The sequence below is a fragment of the Hibiscus syriacus genome, unplaced genomic scaffold (genome assembly GCF_006381635.1).
Source record: "Hibiscus syriacus cultivar Baekdansim isolate YM2019G1 unplaced genomic scaffold, ASM638163v2 tig00110602_pilon, whole genome shotgun sequence".
Classification (NCBI taxonomy): domain Eukaryota; kingdom Viridiplantae; phylum Streptophyta; class Magnoliopsida; order Malvales; family Malvaceae; genus Hibiscus; species Hibiscus syriacus.
Window position 1 is genome coordinate 1,205,100 of NW_024062798.1, and position 17,578 is coordinate 1,222,677.

Below are 17,578 nucleotides of genomic sequence, written 5' to 3' on the forward strand. Positions count from 1 at the left end.
AATGGACAATCTCTCATGAAATGTCCCACTTCACCACATCGGAAACAAGCTCCAGTAACTACCCTACTCGTTCTGCTATGGCTTCTTCCACAAATTTCACATTGTCTAATTTGACTCTGCTGTGCTCGTCCATCACCAGACCCTACAGATTGAGTCTGTCTAGCTCTCATCTGATTTGATTTCCTTGCAACGGATGCCATCGACTCTAATTGTGCTTGAGATCAGAAATCAAAATCTCTACTTCTCTTAGGTGGTGCAAAACTTGATGAAGCCCCAGTTCTTTTAGATGGTTGGGTTCTTTGATTCCCAAACCTTTCATTTTGAGCTCTCTCTAAGGCTTTAGCACGATTTACTACCTCTTGAAATGAGGATAAGTTCAACACTATCAGCATCTCTTTTAAACTTGGGCGTAAGCCCTCAACAAACCACTCGCAAGCCTCTTTCTCTGTAGGCACTAACTCTGCAACAAAGCGACTTAATTTATTAAATTCGCACTCATACTCATATACAGTGCGGTCCAATTGCTTCAAGTTCAAAAATTCTTGTTTCATTTGCCTGATAAACTGATCTCCTATATATTTATTTTTGAACTCTTTTAAGAACAAGGACCAGGTCACTTCATCACTTGTCATTCTCAGAGTGACGTTTGTCCACCAGACTCTCGCTTACCCACGAAGCAAGGAGATCACTCCATCTAACTTCTCTACATTAGAACAGTGGAGACCATCTAACATAATTTTTACATCATTAAGCCAAAGGTCTTCAACAACAGGACCTTCCTCAGCTTCACCTTTAAACTCTGGAGCTCCTAAACCCTTCAACTCTTTTGCAATATTCATTCTCGGAGTTGAAGTAGCAGAAGGTTAGAAACGTGTCAATACCGTATCTAATGTTCTAAATAACACATCTTGATCAATTACAGGCACTCCAGAAGGTGCTTGTTATTCACCTTGCCTGGCCAGGGCAGGTGAATTACTACTTTCAGCGGGCCTATCATCTCCCGCTTCACTTCTAGAGCTACCATGTCCGGACATCTATAAGAACATAACCATATCGTTCTATTAGCAAAACAACATATTTACTATTATATCATATAAGAAGTTTTCACTATTTTGTTGGCATGAATACTTTATAAGACACTCTAGACTCCGGTTTATGCTGAGAATCGACTAAACCGTAGCTCTGATACCATTAAATGTAACACCCTCAACCCGTACCCGACCCAGATACGAGTCTGAGGTGTCACATTGATTTTTCAAACTTTGACTATTGACGAAAAATCAAGGAAATTTAAAACTTTCATTAAAATAACATTGTTACTTTACACAAGTTAACCAAAATAAGACAAAACTGATCAAAGCATTTGTAACAGACACTTTTCTTACATGCCAACCATATACACGACAAAAGACATACTTTATCCGTTACTTCTGATCTGATATTCTAGCAGTGATGTTGTTCTTGCAACCCTATTTCCCCTCTTCTTGATTCTTGGTACCTACGTGTAAATCACTTACACGCTAAGTCATAGACTTAGTGAGACATATAAATATAACAATAATGCATTCAGTATGAATATGAACATGCAATCTATCCATTCAATCTTGTCGTATACAATTCAATGTAAACAATAATAATATGATAACATATAACTATAACCATGTAATTACCTTTGATAACCTTTTATAGGCCCATATACATTTTTGAGAACTCAAGGTATTTGAGTACATTGAGGTTGTGCACTATACTATCACCACAGCTCGTATGGGTCCCACTAGGGGCTATGAAATTTGTCCCGAAGGACCTATGTACTGTATTTGTCCCGAAGGACCACTCCTTAAGAACCATATATATATTCTAGTGGATCAGATCTGTCTCCAAAAGACACTGTAAATGTTCCAAATGATACATATATGTCCCGAAGGACCACGTAGAACCCTCGACTCTTGGCATGCCAACTATACATATAGCTCTCATATCGTATACCATGGGCATTATTCTTATGTTTCATGTGTTCACGTGTTCATGTCATTTCTCTTGTGATCACGTAGCTCATATCACTTATCATATCACATGTGCATTTGGGTCTCATATATATCATTTATCAAATCATATGAACATATATACTTTATTCATATATCATAATAATTATCATGTATGCATGTTCATAACTATTGTGCTATGAAAATCAATATATGAATTAGGCTTATCACAAGTCTTATTGTACTATACTTCTAATATGTACTCACCTTAGCCTTGCTTGACTTGATTCTAATCCTTCAATTATTTCGGAACGAGATCACGTTCTAAATATACATATTAATACATTGATACATATCAATATACTAATTGATATATTCTAAACTATCATTCCTTAGGCTAATAAGAAAGCTATTTTTATCTTTTAATGAAGGGATGCATCGATGCACTACACCATGCATCGATGCATCCCTTGACAGGTACATCGATGCATTATCCATGCATCGGTGCATAAATCCTATTCGATGTTTATATTTTAAGCAGATGCATCGATGCACTCCTTATGCATCGATGCACTGATTGCATTCGATGTTCATTATTTGAGAGTGCATCGATGAACATTGAAGATGCATCGATGCACACAACCCAAAATTTACATTTTAAGCACGAATTCACTCTCTTTCTGCTTAATTCTTCATCTCTCACCTCCTTTAATATTCCTAACTTTCATATACATACTTAAACTCACTTCTACTCCATAATCACTTCTTTAAACTCAAAATTCTATCTTCCATATGAAATCCAAGAATCATACTAAATTTTCTACTTGTTCTAAATTCAATTCCATCACTTCATATCCCTTAATTAAGTGGATGACAAGTCAAATTTGTCTTCCAATATGAGTAATGAACTCTATTCCAAGATTTCATTCAAGAACTCAAAATCTTTAATCTCTCATATATCTTTCATCTTGTTGTTTAAGAACAAATTAAACTTTCCTTAAGCTTAATTATCATATAGTGATCATAACCCAACCTTTAAATCAACAAATAATCAATAAATCACAAACTTACCTTTTAGCTTGGAGATACGGGAGGAAGAAGAAGAAGAAGAGAGTTTCACAGATAACTCTTTCTTTCCCCCACGTGATTCATTCTTATAAAAGGGGAAAAATATCTTTCTTATCAAATGACCAATTTGCCCTTTAATTCATTCAATAATTACCAAACAACCTTCAACTATATTTCCAATAAGTCATTAAACTATTAAACTATTTTACTTTTATCACTAAATTTCAAAAATTCTCATTTTAGTCATTGACCCAGATTTAGGGATATTACACGACATCTAGACCTATTCTAAGCCCGACTTTAGAAAAAAGATTACTCAGAATGCAACCGTAAACTAGAGATGAACAGAGTTTCTTGTTAAGAACAAGATTTACGGTTTCAACGATTTTAACAAAAATAATATGAGGTAGGTTTATTTTAATACTGTTTTGGAAACAATGTAACCACCAAAGATCTAAAGCACGAAGAGTAGAGTAACGACCTCCGGATGGTCGAAACCACCAAGAAATCATTAGATGAAGAAAACGATCTTGAAGGTCTAAGACAATCGCACTATCCCTTCTTTTATAACGAGAGCCTAAAACCTGTTTTTTATTTGATATACCATCATTATCTAATCCTAATACTTTGGCTATGTAAGCCAAGTCAATATGTAAGAATTGTCCTAGGAGGTAGGAACGAACTTATATGGTTTCAGTTTGAGCTCGGTTTTTGACACAAACGACATTAGAGTAAAAGATGGGAACAAGTTGATGGTAAATTATAGGTTCAATGTCACAAAGTTTATCAAATTTCCACTCTTGTAAAAGAGAAAGATATCTAAAATCGATATCTAACATAGCTTGACGAGAAGGGATACGGTCTTCTCTAATTTTGTAAGAGTCAAAATGTTGATAATACCAAAAACGATGATTTCTAGGACCAGGATGATTGAAGCATGAGTTTTGGATAGTCATATTAGGATCAATAGGATTAGGATTAGGAATTGGAATTTCAGGAATAGGAGGAGGATTTGGAGGTGGATTTGGTTGACGGTGTGAGCGACTAGATGATGACCTAGCACGTTTAGGATTGGACATGTTTTAGGAAGTCAGAATAAAATGGATAACCTGCAATTTAGAAAACACATGTATGCAATTCAATCAATCCCAAAACTCAATTGAGTCCTCAATATTTCAAGGTTCTCTAAACCAATCCTAATGGGCAAAGTTTTTGAAAACTATTGAAAAATAAGATTTTAAAAATCAATATATGTATAGTTTTTATAATAACAACGTAATTCAATCAAAACATAATTTTTTTTATTTCAAAAATTTCAAAAATTTCGGAAAAATCTTGTGTTTTTGATGAAATTAGTTGTAAAAATTTAGTTTCTAAACACTAATAAGCAATGCCCGATCACTATTTCTATTTAAAACTAGTCTTATGTTCAAAATTAATGAAATATAGAGTTTAGAAAAAATTACCTTGAAAGATGAGATTGAGTGGATTTTGATGTTGTTTGCACGATTTTAATGATGCTAGCAGGTTTAGAAGATGATATTTGAAGAGAATTCCGATTAAAAACGTTAATTTGAGGCAAGAATGGAGATAGAGAGAGTAGAGAGGGGAAACGACGGTAAGGAAGAAGAAGAGGGTTTAGGATTTTTGGGTGTTCTGCCCGTGTTAAAATCCAGAACCCTAGGGGGGTATCGATTCCCCTAGGGGGAATCGGTTCCCCTTCAAAGGGGGAATCGGTTCCCTCATGGGGGTATCGATTCCCTCTGCACCAAAATGCTAAAATCCGATTTTAAACACACAAAATGCTAAATTAATTTTCTCTAGTGGTATTGACAACTCATATATTGAAAATTAATCACGTTCAAACAACCAAATTAATCTTTAAACTATATTTGAACATAAAGTTAATTTTCATCAAGAATCATAAACTCTCCCTAACTAATAGCAATGAATGCAATCAAAAATTACTATTCTAAGCATTTTTCATTTAGTCTTAAAAGTGCTAAAATTATTTTAAACACTAAGTGAAGATAGGTTGGTTAAACCTAATTCTCTCCTAAGTGTCCAAAATATTTCCTTGTCTAAAGGTTTTGTAAAGATATCCGCTAATTGGTGCAAAGTATCAACAAATTCTAGAACTACATCTTCCTTAGTGACATGGTCTCTAATGAAGTGATGTTTTATTTCAATGTGCTTAGTTCTAGAGTGTTGGATGGGATTTTTAGTGAGACAAATAGCACTAGTATTGTCACACTTGATAGGAAGGATACATACTTCAATTCCATAATCAAAAAGTTATTGTTTCATCCATAAAACTTGTGCACAACAACTACCAGCTGAAATGTATTCGGCTTCAGTGGTAGATAATGCAACACAATTTTGTTTCTTTGAAAACCAAGAAATCAGCATATTTCCAAGGAATTGGCAAGTACAGAGGTACTTTTCCTATCTAAATTTGCATCCTCCATAATCCACATCAGAAAAGGCATGCAAGCTAAAGCTAGAGTCTCTAGGATACCAAAGTCCTAAACTAGGAGTGTCCTTAAGGTATCTAAAGATTATCTTAACAGCTAGTAAATGTGATTCCTTAGGACATGATTGAAATCTAGCACATAAGCAAACACTATACATAATGTCCGGTCTACTTGCAGTTAGATAAAGCAAAGAGCCAATCATTGACCTATATAATTTAACATCTACACATTTACCTCCTTCATCTAAGTCAAGCTTTGTTAAAGAGCTCATTGGAGTGTCGTGAGGTTTGCCATTTTCCAGTCCAAACTTTTTGAGCATATCTTTGACGTACTTAGCTTGATTGATGAAGATGCCATCTTTTCTTTGCTTGATTTGGAGTCCCAAGAAAAATGAGAGCTCCCCCATCATGCTCATCTCAAACTCACTTTGCATTAGCTTAGAAAATTCTTGGCAAAGAACATCATTAGTAGAACCAAATATTATATCATCAACATAAATTTGAACTACTAATAAATCTTTACCTTTATACTTTAAAAACATTGTAGTGTCAACCTTCCCTTTTGAAAAACCTTTTTCAATTAAAAAGTTTGGCAATCTTTCATACCAAGCTCTAGGAGCTTATTTTAAACCATAAAGCGCTTTTTTCAATTTAAGAACATGATCCGGAAATTTTGAATCTTCAAAACCTGGAGGTTGTTCCACATACACTTCTTCCTTTATAAAACCATTTAAAAAAATGCACTTTTAACATCCATTTGATATAATTTAAATTCATGAAAACATGCAAATGCTAATAACATTCTAATTGCTTCCATCCTAGCTACGGAAGTGTATGTTTCATCATAGTCTATGCCCTCTTCTTGAGTATACCCTTGAGCAACAAGTCTAGCCTTGTTTCTCACTATATTACCACTCTTATCAAGTTTATTCCTAAATACCCATCTAGTACCTACAATAGATTTATTACTAGGCCTTTCAACTAATGTCCATACTTTACTTCTCTCAAATTGATTTAATTCTTCTTGCACAACCATAATCCAATGTTCATCATTTAATGCTTCTTTAATATTCTTAGGCTCTATGCATGAAATAAATGCAATATAATTACAAATATTTCTAAGAGAAGATCGAGTTGTTACCCCTTTGGATGGATCACCTATAATCTCACCATCATTGATATAGTTGTACTCTATTGGATAAGATATTTCCCTTTCTTCAATGGTTGGATTTTCAAGAGGATCATGAGTTTCCTCATTTTTTGTTTCTTCATTTGATGATGGTTCTCCAACGCCATTTGTATTTATAACACCTACATCATCATTCACACAAGAATCCTTCCTCAGAAGGGGATTATCATCGAAAACAACATGTATAGACTCTTCTACAACTAAAGTTCTTTTATTAAATACTCGATAAGCTTTAGAATTTAAGGAATAACCCAGAAAAATTCCTTCATCACTTTTAGCATCAAATTTTCCAAGGTTTTCTTTATCGTTGTTTAAAATAAAACATTTACATCCAAAAGGATGAAAATAGCTAATGTTAGGCTTTTTATTTTTGAAAATTTCATATGGAGTTTTCTTTAAAATAGGCCTAATCATTACTCAATTTATAACATAACAAGCGGTATTTGTGGTTTCCGCCCAAAAATATTTTGGCAAATTATTTTCACAAAGCATGGTTCTAGCCATTTCTTCTAAAGTTCGATTTTTCCTCTCAACAACTCCATTTTGTTGAGGGGTTCTAGGTGCTGAAAAATTGTGACTAATACCATTAGAATTACAAAACTCAGTAAATCCAAGATTTTCAAATTCAGTGCCATGATCACTCCTAACACTAGTTATAGAGTAACCTTTATCGTTTTGGATTACTTTTGAAAACGTGATGAATTTTTCTAATGCTTCATCTTTAGTATTTAAGAATAGAACCCAAGTATATCTAAAATAGTCATCTACCAAGACAAATGCATATTATTTTCCACCCAAGCTAGTAGTCCTAATTGGCCCAAAAAGATCTATATGGATCAATTGTAATACTCTACTAGTTGATACGTCATTAATGGATTTAAAAGAAACTCGATTTTGTTTTCCTTTAGCACAAGCATCACAGATTTTATCATTATCAAATTTAAGCTTAGGCAACCCTCGAACTAAATCACCTTGAATTAGCCGTTTCAAAACACTCATACTAGCATGTCCTAGTCTCCTATGCCATAACCAACTATCATGTTCATCCTTAGCAATTAGCCACAAATTAGTCATATCAATAGAATCTAAATGCACCATGTATATGTTTCCTATTCTATGACCAACAAGCATAATCCTATTAGATGCAATGTCAAATGACTTTACAACCGTTAATATCAAACATAACATTGAATCCCTTATCACAAAATTGACTAATACTCAATAGATTATGCTTTAATCCATTCACATATAAAACATTCTTAATTTGTATGGAAGAGGTATTACCAATAGTACCAATACCTTCAATGTGACCTTTTGAATCATCACTAAAAGTCACTTCTCCTCCATTTTTGTCATTAAACTCAATGAACCGGTTTTTGTCTCCGGTCATGTGTCTTGAACATCCACTATCAAGGTACCATGAATTTGGATTTGTTTCCCGTGCCTTGTAGCAATGCTCATTTTCCTACAAACATAGATTAATTTCTAATTTTTGGTACCCAAATTCTTTTGGGTCCATATTCATTAGTTTCCAAAAATCCTAGTCCCCTTAGGTATCCATTTGTGTAGGATATCCTTATCTTTAGTAGTAATGAGCTCTTTAGGAACCCATATACTTCTAACGATTTTTCCATTAGAGGTTCTTTGGGGACCTCTATGATTGTAGTTTTTAAAACTTTTTCTAACAAAGTTGGATTTTGAATTTTCTCCATTTTCAAAACGTTTTGTTCCAACTTTATCAAAAGAGGCTTTAAGATCATCAATTTTCTTTTGATGATCATCATTGACCTTTGAAAGTAAATTTTGCAAATCCAAAATTTTCTTTTCAAACTCTTCTAGTTTGATTTGCAAATCTTTGATTTTACTTTCAAGATCGTTGTTGGTTTTGGATATGAGTTTATTTTCATTTTTCAATTTTGAAACATCATTTTTATATTTTAAAAACAATTTCTCATAATACGAAGCCAACCCATTATATTCCTCTAATAACTCATCATAGGATAAATCATCAAAATCAGATGAGTTAGAGGTTACCTTATAATCTTCCCCGAATGCCATCAAGCACAAGTTTACTACTTCTTGTTCCTCTTCATCGGAACCTTCTTCATCGCTCTATATAGCCACATGAGCCTTGTGCTTATTCTTTGATTGACCATTTCTCTTCAATTGTGGGCAATCATACTTGACATGCCCCGACTTTTTGCATTCATAGCAAATGATCGAGTCCTTCTCTTTTGGTTCATTTTTTAGGCCTTCATTTCGTTTGAATTTTCTTCCTCGGTAAGGTCTCATCATTTTTCTGAATCGTTTGGCAAACAATGTCATTTCCTCGTCATCTTCATCTTCATCCGAATCACTCTCATTTTTTTGTGGATTTGAGAGCAACTCCAATGTTTTTCTTTTTCTCCTTCTCCTTTGGTGTCTCTTCAATCTTATCAAGGTCCACCTCATCTTCAAGCATCATTTCATGAGTGAGGAGTGAACCGATTAGCTCTTCAAGAGTTAAGGATGTTAGATCCTTAGACTTGATGATTGTCGTCTTCTTTGATTGCCACGATTTTGGGAGGGAGTAGACTAACTTCCTCACAAGCTTTTCATTTGAAATGATCTCTCCATATGATTTGAGACCATTGACAACCGTTGAGAATCTATCCGTCATAGCTTTGATATCTTCATTTGGTTTCATCCTGAAATTTTCATAGCTATGCGTTAGAATACTAATTTTAGATTTCTTTACCTCATCGGTACCCTCATGAGTGACTTGAAGTTTGTCCCATATTTCTTTGGCGGTTGTACAAGATGAAACTCTTCCGTATTCATCTGGTCTAAGAGCACAAAATATGATATGGATGGCTTTGGAGTTGAGCTGGAACATTTTTGTCTCTCCTTCACTCCACAATCTTGGATGAGTGAGAGGCTTGATGTATCCTTCTACTACGACATTCCATGCTCCCATGTCACTTGCTTGAATGAAGTACATCATCCTATTTTTCCAATAGGCATAGTTAGCCCTATTGAAGAAAGGAGGCTTGTTGACGGGCATCGAATCGAGACCGGAGTCGATGTTTGAAGCAGAGGCCATTGATGACTTTGATTATCGATGTAACTCTTCCCAAATCGACTCAAGAGGCGATTAAACCTTCAAATAAGTTAGGCTCTGATGTCAATTGTTGAGTTAATCGATTGACGAATATGACCAAGAGGGGGTGAATTGGCAATTAAAATTTTAGTGGAAGCTTTTGCAGAAAATTGAAAGAAATTTGCACAGCGATTTAGAGTGGTTCGACTTTCCCAACCAAAGTCTACGTCCACTACCTTAGCTATCCACACTAAGGATTTTCCACAAATTCACTAATTTGTCTTTCTTTTGAGGACAAAGAGTAACCTTACAAACCCTCAAGAATTATACCCCAAATTCTTGAGAACACTCTCTCCCAAAGAGAATAATACAAATTTGCAAACTTTACAAGGAAATCCTCACAAGGTAGATTGTTTGCACAATTCTAGAACAAAGAAAAGAACACTCAAGAATGAATACAATTGAGCACAATAAGTGTTCTTGAAAGAAAAATGAATAATGAATGAAAAATAGGCTTGAAATGCTCAAACTTGAGGTTTGATGCTTTCTCTTTGATTCTCTCTTGATTCTAGTTGCTTGTTGTTTCTTGTTATTGATCAATGGCTTCTAAGCTTGCTTAAATGCACCTTGAATTACTTCTGAACGTTGGGGATCATTAATGAAGTTTTTGGAGCCGTTTAAGTGTGAAAACAATTAATATTTCTGCTTAGAGCGTGGGGGGAATCGGTACCCCTAATGTGGAATCGGTTCCCTAAGTGTAAAATTCAAATATTTCGACCGTTGAACAGTGGGGGGAATCGGTTCCCTCCGAGCATACTGGAATTCTCGAAGCCAAAACATTCAGGGGGAATTGATTCCCTCTGAGCAATCTGGAATATTTGGCTTTTAAATGGTTCGAAATATTTTGTAAAATCGTTTTGAAATTATTTTAAGATTAAAACTTAATTTTACACTTAAGTAAGGATTTAAAATGAACTTTGAAATACTTTGAGTAATATTTTGATATACGATTTAATATATCGAATATGCTTAGAAAAAATCTTTTTCAAAATTAAAATTCTTTTAATTTAAATTTGTTATATCGAAACATCAAAATGTTTTCAACATATTTTAATTTCATCCTTTTGTGTTCTTTACTTTAGTTAAAATTTTAATTCGCTCATTTTCATATTTATTCAATTTAGTCATTACACTTATAGTTGCATGATTTGACCCATTTTTATTTTATAATTAGCCCATAACTTTTTAAATGAGAATAATTTATTCCTTTTATATTAATTTCAACCTCACATTTTAAAATTATTTCAATTTGGTCCCTCATCAATGCGTGTTGTTTAATTTATTTAAATTTCTATTTGTAATTTCATATTTGTTCAATTTTATCCTTAAATTTATATTTTTCATAAAATTGATTCATGATTATTATATTCTTAGTAATATACTCAAAATCATATACAATTACAAATTGCAATTCAACGTTCGTGAAAGATTAGAAATAATTAATCCAAAAATAAAAATTGACCCGATTTGAACTCAATCCGTATTTGATAAAGATCCGACTTAAATTTTATCTGCCAAAGATGTGACCTAATCTGAACGAGATCCGCATGAAGTCAATCCGAACTGAATTAACCTGGTCTTTAACTGCTCCGGACCTGAACTATTTTGACATGACCGACATCGATCCGAACTAAAAGTAACCCGAACTGAATCTGATGTCAAATCAACCTGAAAAATGACCCGACCTGATTTGACCTGGACCCGACCTGATTCTACTCGAAGCATCAAATTACCCTGACTTGACATGTATATAATTTTACCCGACCAGACAGAATCCGACTGAAACTTGAACGATTACCTGATTTTACATCCCTAATAGTATAATACCAGAAGCAGACAAGATATATGAATGAAAACAAAAGGACTGAGCCTATGCCACATGGTTCTCTCTCTCTCTCTCTCTATATATATATATATATATATTAGTCTAATATAAGATTAAAAAAATACAAAAAATGGGTATAAGATAAAATATATAAAAATCATAATATTTTCGGTTAAGCGCAACTTAAAATGTTAACTTTTTAATATTTTTTATTAAATTGAAAATGTTATGAAGTATACAATATTTTTTGTTGCCAACCGAAAATGTTGTTGTGAAGAAGTTTTGCAACCGAAAAACGTTAAGAAAAAATTAACATTTTAGTTTGTGCTTAACCGAAATTATTATTTGTTTCATAACATTTTTCGTCACGTATTTCCTTAACCTTAAATTAGATTGTTTTTCTTTAGGCTCTCTCATGCTTAACTAAATAATGAATATTTAAATTATACATTTCCATTTAATTTTTTAAAATATTAAAAACTTTATTTTTACTTTCCGTAATTTGGCATCGAAATTATTATTATTTGATTTAGTTATGATGACTTCAAAGTATTATCTGTTTTAAATATTTTAACTATTTAATAATTAACGCTTAATCACCTATGTTTCAGTTACTGGTTTTCAAACCCAAAATTTAAAAGAATAACAACTATTTCTTTAATCACCAAGACATCAAAATTATATACTTTATTTATTATATAATTTGAATTCATTAATTAATAATATAATTTTATTTTACGTGTCATTGAATTTGAGTAATTCTGTGGGTATATATATATTCAATATGATTATTTCATTCACATAGTAAAATTAAGGATTTTTTTAATAAAAAAAATCGAGTTTATTATAAGATAATATTATCTATTTAGTTCTTTTTATTAAACTGGAAATACACACTCTTACAAGACACATATATTTAAACTTAAATTTTATAAAAAAAGAGTAGAAGTCTTAATCTACTCAATATTTTTTTTGAAATATCTTAATCTACTCAATTAATTGGTCAAGTTGAGGACTATTTTTTTTTGACACAATGTGAAGTTAAGTACTAATATGGACTAAGTGGGTTCGTACCAGAATATATTAAATTGTAAAGTTCAGGGGCCAAAAATTATTTTATCCGAGATAAGTGGATTGGTAAAATTCCCAACAGGATTAAATTTTTCATTCGTAATTCATTTCTCATTAGTTCATCTCTTTCTCTCTCTTGTATTTCCAGTTTCTCTCTATTAAACACCAAGCCTTTTCCTCTGTATTCCATTCTTAGTTTTATAAAGAACAACATTCATTTCGGAATTCAGATCCATTACAAGACACGATTCTGTTGGCCTCAAATCAAATATTTTCCGACCCGACAACCCTAGTTCCTCGTACTCTGTTTTCTTCTTTGAATCGTTTCTCATTTGCAGGTACACTAGATTTTTCTGGGTTTATTCTTTTTTATTCAATGGAAGATTCCGTTTTATAATACAATGAAAGTGTTGTTTAATTTGAGCAGAAATTTATAGTGTCAAATACTGCTCTTTTCATGCCAATATTTTGACCTTTTTCAATTTTTTCCCTCAACTAGTTTCCCGGAAAATGCAGCAAAGAGAATTTTTTTTAGCTATTCTTTAACTTTCTTGTTGTTTTTGTTCTTTAAAAAATAATGGGATTTTTGTAATATTACTGTGTTGCCATTATTGATCTCTTGTTCTGGAGCTAAAATTTCTTATGCTTACCTTGTATGGTAAAATGGGTTTTATTCACTTTAAAAAAATTTCTTTTCGTTTGGAATTCCATTTCCTTTTATCGGCTAAAATTCTCTCAGCAACCAGACATGAATTATTTTCTTCTTTGGCTTTTGATATGGTGCACAATTTAGCCTTTAAAAAGCTTTCATTTTGTTTTTTCACGTGTTGCTGATTAAACATTTCGTCAGATTTGATCATTTCAAGTTTCTTAATAATTAGTTTTTTTTTTTCAATTCACTTGTGTTTGTTTCAGTTGATATCAGCAAAGCTTAATGATGAAATAACGTTGTCTTCTTCTTCTTCCTTTTTAAAGTTTTTTGGGTTTCATTTATTGAACTCAATCAAAGTCCGTGAATCAGTCATTGGATTCTCCACAGCCAAAACTCGGCAGTCAACTCATCCCTCAAACTATTCGTGTTAGTGACTCGCTTTCAAATCAATCACTGTTTATAAAAATCTGGGATTTTATCTGTGTACTTTGTTTAAAGCTTGCCTTCTTTTTACAGGCAAAATACTGAAATAAATGTGATCGAGCTGACGACTTATTGGTTTGCATAGTCAATATCTCTTTTGAGACTCTGGGAATTTGATTAAGGGAGTATCAAGTTAGCTTAGTTTTAACAGTTGAACATCCTGAACAAAAATGTTGCAGCAGCAGCATGAACTGTGTTCCTCTCGGATTTTGTCGCCATTTCGAGAGGATGTCGGTGATGATGAGCTTTCGGTTCTTCCTAGACACACGAAAGTTATCATCACCGGAAACAATCGAACAAAGTCGGTATTGGTCGGTTTGCAAGGCGTCGTCAAGAAGGCGGTCGGCCTCGGTGGTTGGCATTGGCTGGTATTCTCCTTAACCATACATATCTGCATATGTGATTGTTGGTCGATTGTTTATAATTAAGTACCTAATACTGTTTAACTTATAGAGCCCTGGATTTTTAGGCCTATGTTTAGAGTTCTATTGGTTTTAGCCACCAAACTTATTATGATCAATGATTCATGAATGACTTCGATTATGCAAACTTGCTTCAAGCTCGAAATTTTACGAAGATCGAATATTTGGACACTCGAGAAAAGTTGAAATCCATGGCTCGACCAATGTAGGATTCTTTATGATACTTTTGATGTCTTCGACTCTTCGTTGTTAAACAATTTCATTCAATTTATGTTGTGCAGAATTTGTAGCTTTAACTTTTGGTTAGCTTTTCTTTTGATGTATTCGAGGTTGAACCTTTTATGGCCAAGTTTGTCGATGAATTGTATTGACTGGTGCTTGTTTTCAAAGGTTTTAAAGAATGGAGTTGAAGTAAAGCTGCAAAGGAATGCTTTGAGTGTGCTGGAACACCCGACAGGGGACGAAGTAGACGATGATCATGAGTTTGATAATTCGAGCAGTGGCTCGGACATTGGTGAGAACAAGGACATTCCCAACTAAAATTATTCATGTACTTTCAGCATTGGGATTGAACCTTTTTTCTTTTTCGCTTTGAACAGCTAGTAGCATTGAGTTCCACAGGCCTGCTAAACCAAGAGTTCAACATACGAAACCATGGGATCCATCTGCATCCTTGAAAGCAGCCAATCGCAGCAGTTACAGAGATGTTCAATCCATTATTCGTGCACCTCAATTGGTTAGTATCAAACTTTGCAGTGTGCACCTAAGCCTATAACGTATCACACCATGCACCTAATCCTTTTTCGTAATGTGTTTCTTGATTCTGAAGGTAAATTTGGCAGCACTCGACACCGACTCCTTGAGAAAATATTGCAGGCACTTCAAACTCGTATTCACTGCAAACTTTGACTGCAATGAATTTTCTTCGACTGACAAAACGATATTTATCTAAAGCAAGGGGTTCGATTTTGATTTGCAGGGTAGCATCGATGCTTATTCACCAAGGGAACTAATGCTTAACACTGTGCAGCAGCATTTTATGTCGCAGGTGAATTCCTTCTCTGGGAGCAAATATGTATAAACACGCCGCATTTAAGCTCCCTTTATCTGTATCTAACATCCTTTATTCGATACAGCCACTGCTCAACGACGTTCAGGTGATCATGGAATTCATCACCGCTGCTAAGAGAATGAAAACCGACGAGTCGGTGTAATGAGCAACATCGTAGTTATATTCTACATCTTATTCTAACATCGGATTAGATCCAATTAAAAGACTAATGGGGAGTAGTCGATGGACCACCCGGATGTCGTCCAGGGATTCTAACCTTGTAATATATAGCTTGTGGCCTTTGTTACTGTTCTAGTATATCTACCATTCCAGTAGTGCACATATATGTAGATGTTAGAACGGATGGATTCGTTAATATGTTCTGTGAATTTCTCTTCCGAGTTTCTCGAAAAATGGTAGCATGATGTTCATTCCGGGATAAACTTATTTAGTTTATCATCTTTAATCTGATTTCTATCATCAAAAAAGATGGATACCAACGTACCATGAAACATTAAAATCGTTGGAATGAAAAAAATAATGAAGGTTATGGATAATGTGGTCTCCTAAAATGGGAAATTTACTCTACAATCCCTTAAAAATATCGAAATTCTAAGTTAATCTAATGGAAAAAATTATACTTTGAAGTTCAATAACATCCCTAGACAAATATATGGAAAAATTACACCTAATGTGTAAAAGTTTATCCCTAGTTACACATCCAAGAACATAACCACCATATAATTGAAGTTCCTATGGAAAAATTAGACCGTCGGAGCTCGGTTAAGAAGAGAAAAATTAAAGCTTGAGTTATGAATATCCCAGTAAAGTCTAATTTCGTCATTCTTCTCAAGCTGCCTTTCCTCCACAACCGCTGTCCAGTTCTTAATCAGAACGTACGCTCCGTTATTCCACCGTTTGAACTGCATCTCATCATATTCAGTGTTGGTATCGCAGTCCAAGAATGAAACCTGCAACCCTTGGTTAATCTTTGCTGCCTGATCTGCGTTCCAGTGCGGCAGAATATGGGATTCCACCGACTTCGATGGCAATAATAGCCTCGACATGTGGCCGAGATCGCTGCTGGTAAGCTTCTTTTTGATGCGCCAAGGATCATGATCATCGCCATGGCCATGGTCATTGCCCGGCCTCAACTCGGTCATTCTCATAGTTTCTTTACTCTTCTTGTTACTTGTGGTCCAAGGTTCCCGGTTCTCTTCCATTGTTTTTCTCTTCTTCCCCGACGTAAGATAATCAGTAGGTTTATGATCCCAACGAGACAATTTTAACGAAATATCGACATCGGTCTCGGTCTCGGTCGGCTCTGACAAAGAAGCGCCACTGCTCTTCTCCACACACAACAGTGTATATTGAACCGCATGTTTTGTCTCGTCAGTTTTAGTAGTTTTGGTGGACAAGTTACCAATGGAAAGAGACAATTCTGTCAAAACATCGGCATTCATATCTGTACTCATCAGATCCGGTGGACTAATCTTCTTCTCCAAGCAATATTGCATATTATTTGCATGATCCAGTTCCCTCGTATAATGATCAAAGAAGAGAGGGAGTTCTATCGGAACGTCTGCACCGCTTGATCCCGACGGAAAATCCCCGGTGCAGCTCTTTTCCATGCAGAGCATAATCGTATGTTCAAGTTTATCGTAACAAATTTCTTCTTTTCCCTTGTCCAATGAAACACTGCTCTCTTCGGAATCTGGGTTTTTTCGCTTTTGACATGAAATTCCAAGCAATGAATTGCTTCTCCTTGTTCTCGTCCTCCATTGTTGAAAGCAGGCCGAGCACCGACGAATTAATGAAGAGGTTTAACTCCAAACCCTAATCGAAAATTGTATCATAAACAAACAACAAGTATATGGGTTTTATTATATAGAGATCGGACGAATCCTTGTCCAGGTTGAAAATACTATAGTAAACTTTTTCCTCGAGGAATTTATTTTCTTGGGTATAAATTGCATTCTCACTAAACCTTAGCCGTTTTTCCCCTCTTCTTTCTTCTTTTTCTTAGGTATAACTTGTGTCAATTTTATTAATCAATTCAACTTTTTTTTTTAAATTTTGTTTAACCAATAATGTATATGTTATAATTATTGTATTCTTAATTTATAATAAATTGCATTCTCACTAAACCTTAGCCGTTTTTTCCCTCTTCTTTCTTCTTTTTCTTAGGTATAACTTGTGTCAATTTTATTAATCAATTCAACT

The 17,578-nt window shown here is 34.1% G+C and overlaps 1 protein-coding gene across 1 annotated transcript; it reads left to right on the top strand.

The window, feature by feature from the left end:
• The first annotated feature begins 12,876 nt into the window (after positions 1-12,876).
• LOC120135031 lies at positions 12,877-15,716 on the top strand. The gene is made up of 8 exons (XM_039151401.1): positions 12,877-13,085; positions 13,723-13,825; positions 13,916-14,250; positions 14,695-14,818; positions 14,904-15,040; positions 15,134-15,193; positions 15,284-15,352; positions 15,441-15,716. The coding sequence occupies exons 3-8, from the start codon at positions 14,053-14,055 to the stop codon at positions 15,516-15,518; spliced, it is 666 nt and encodes a 221-aa protein (XP_039007332.1). The 5' UTR covers positions 12,877-13,085; positions 13,723-13,825; positions 13,916-14,052; the 3' UTR covers positions 15,519-15,716.
• Positions 15,717-17,578: the final 1,862 nt, after the last annotated feature.

Excerpts from the sequence above, each read along its gene's own strand:
- LOC120135031 (XM_039151401.1), top strand. The coding sequence starts at position 14,053 with ATGTTGCAGCAGCAGCATGAACTGTGTTCCTCTCGGATTTTGTCGCCA. Across the intron at positions 14,251-14,694 it reads TCGGTGGTTGGCATTGGCTG|GTTTTAAAGAATGGAGTTGA; the intron begins GTATTCTCCTTA and ends TTGTTTTCAAAG. Across the intron at positions 15,194-15,283 it reads ATTGCAGGCACTTCAAACTC|GGTAGCATCGATGCTTATTC; the intron begins GTATTCACTGCA and ends TTTGATTTGCAG.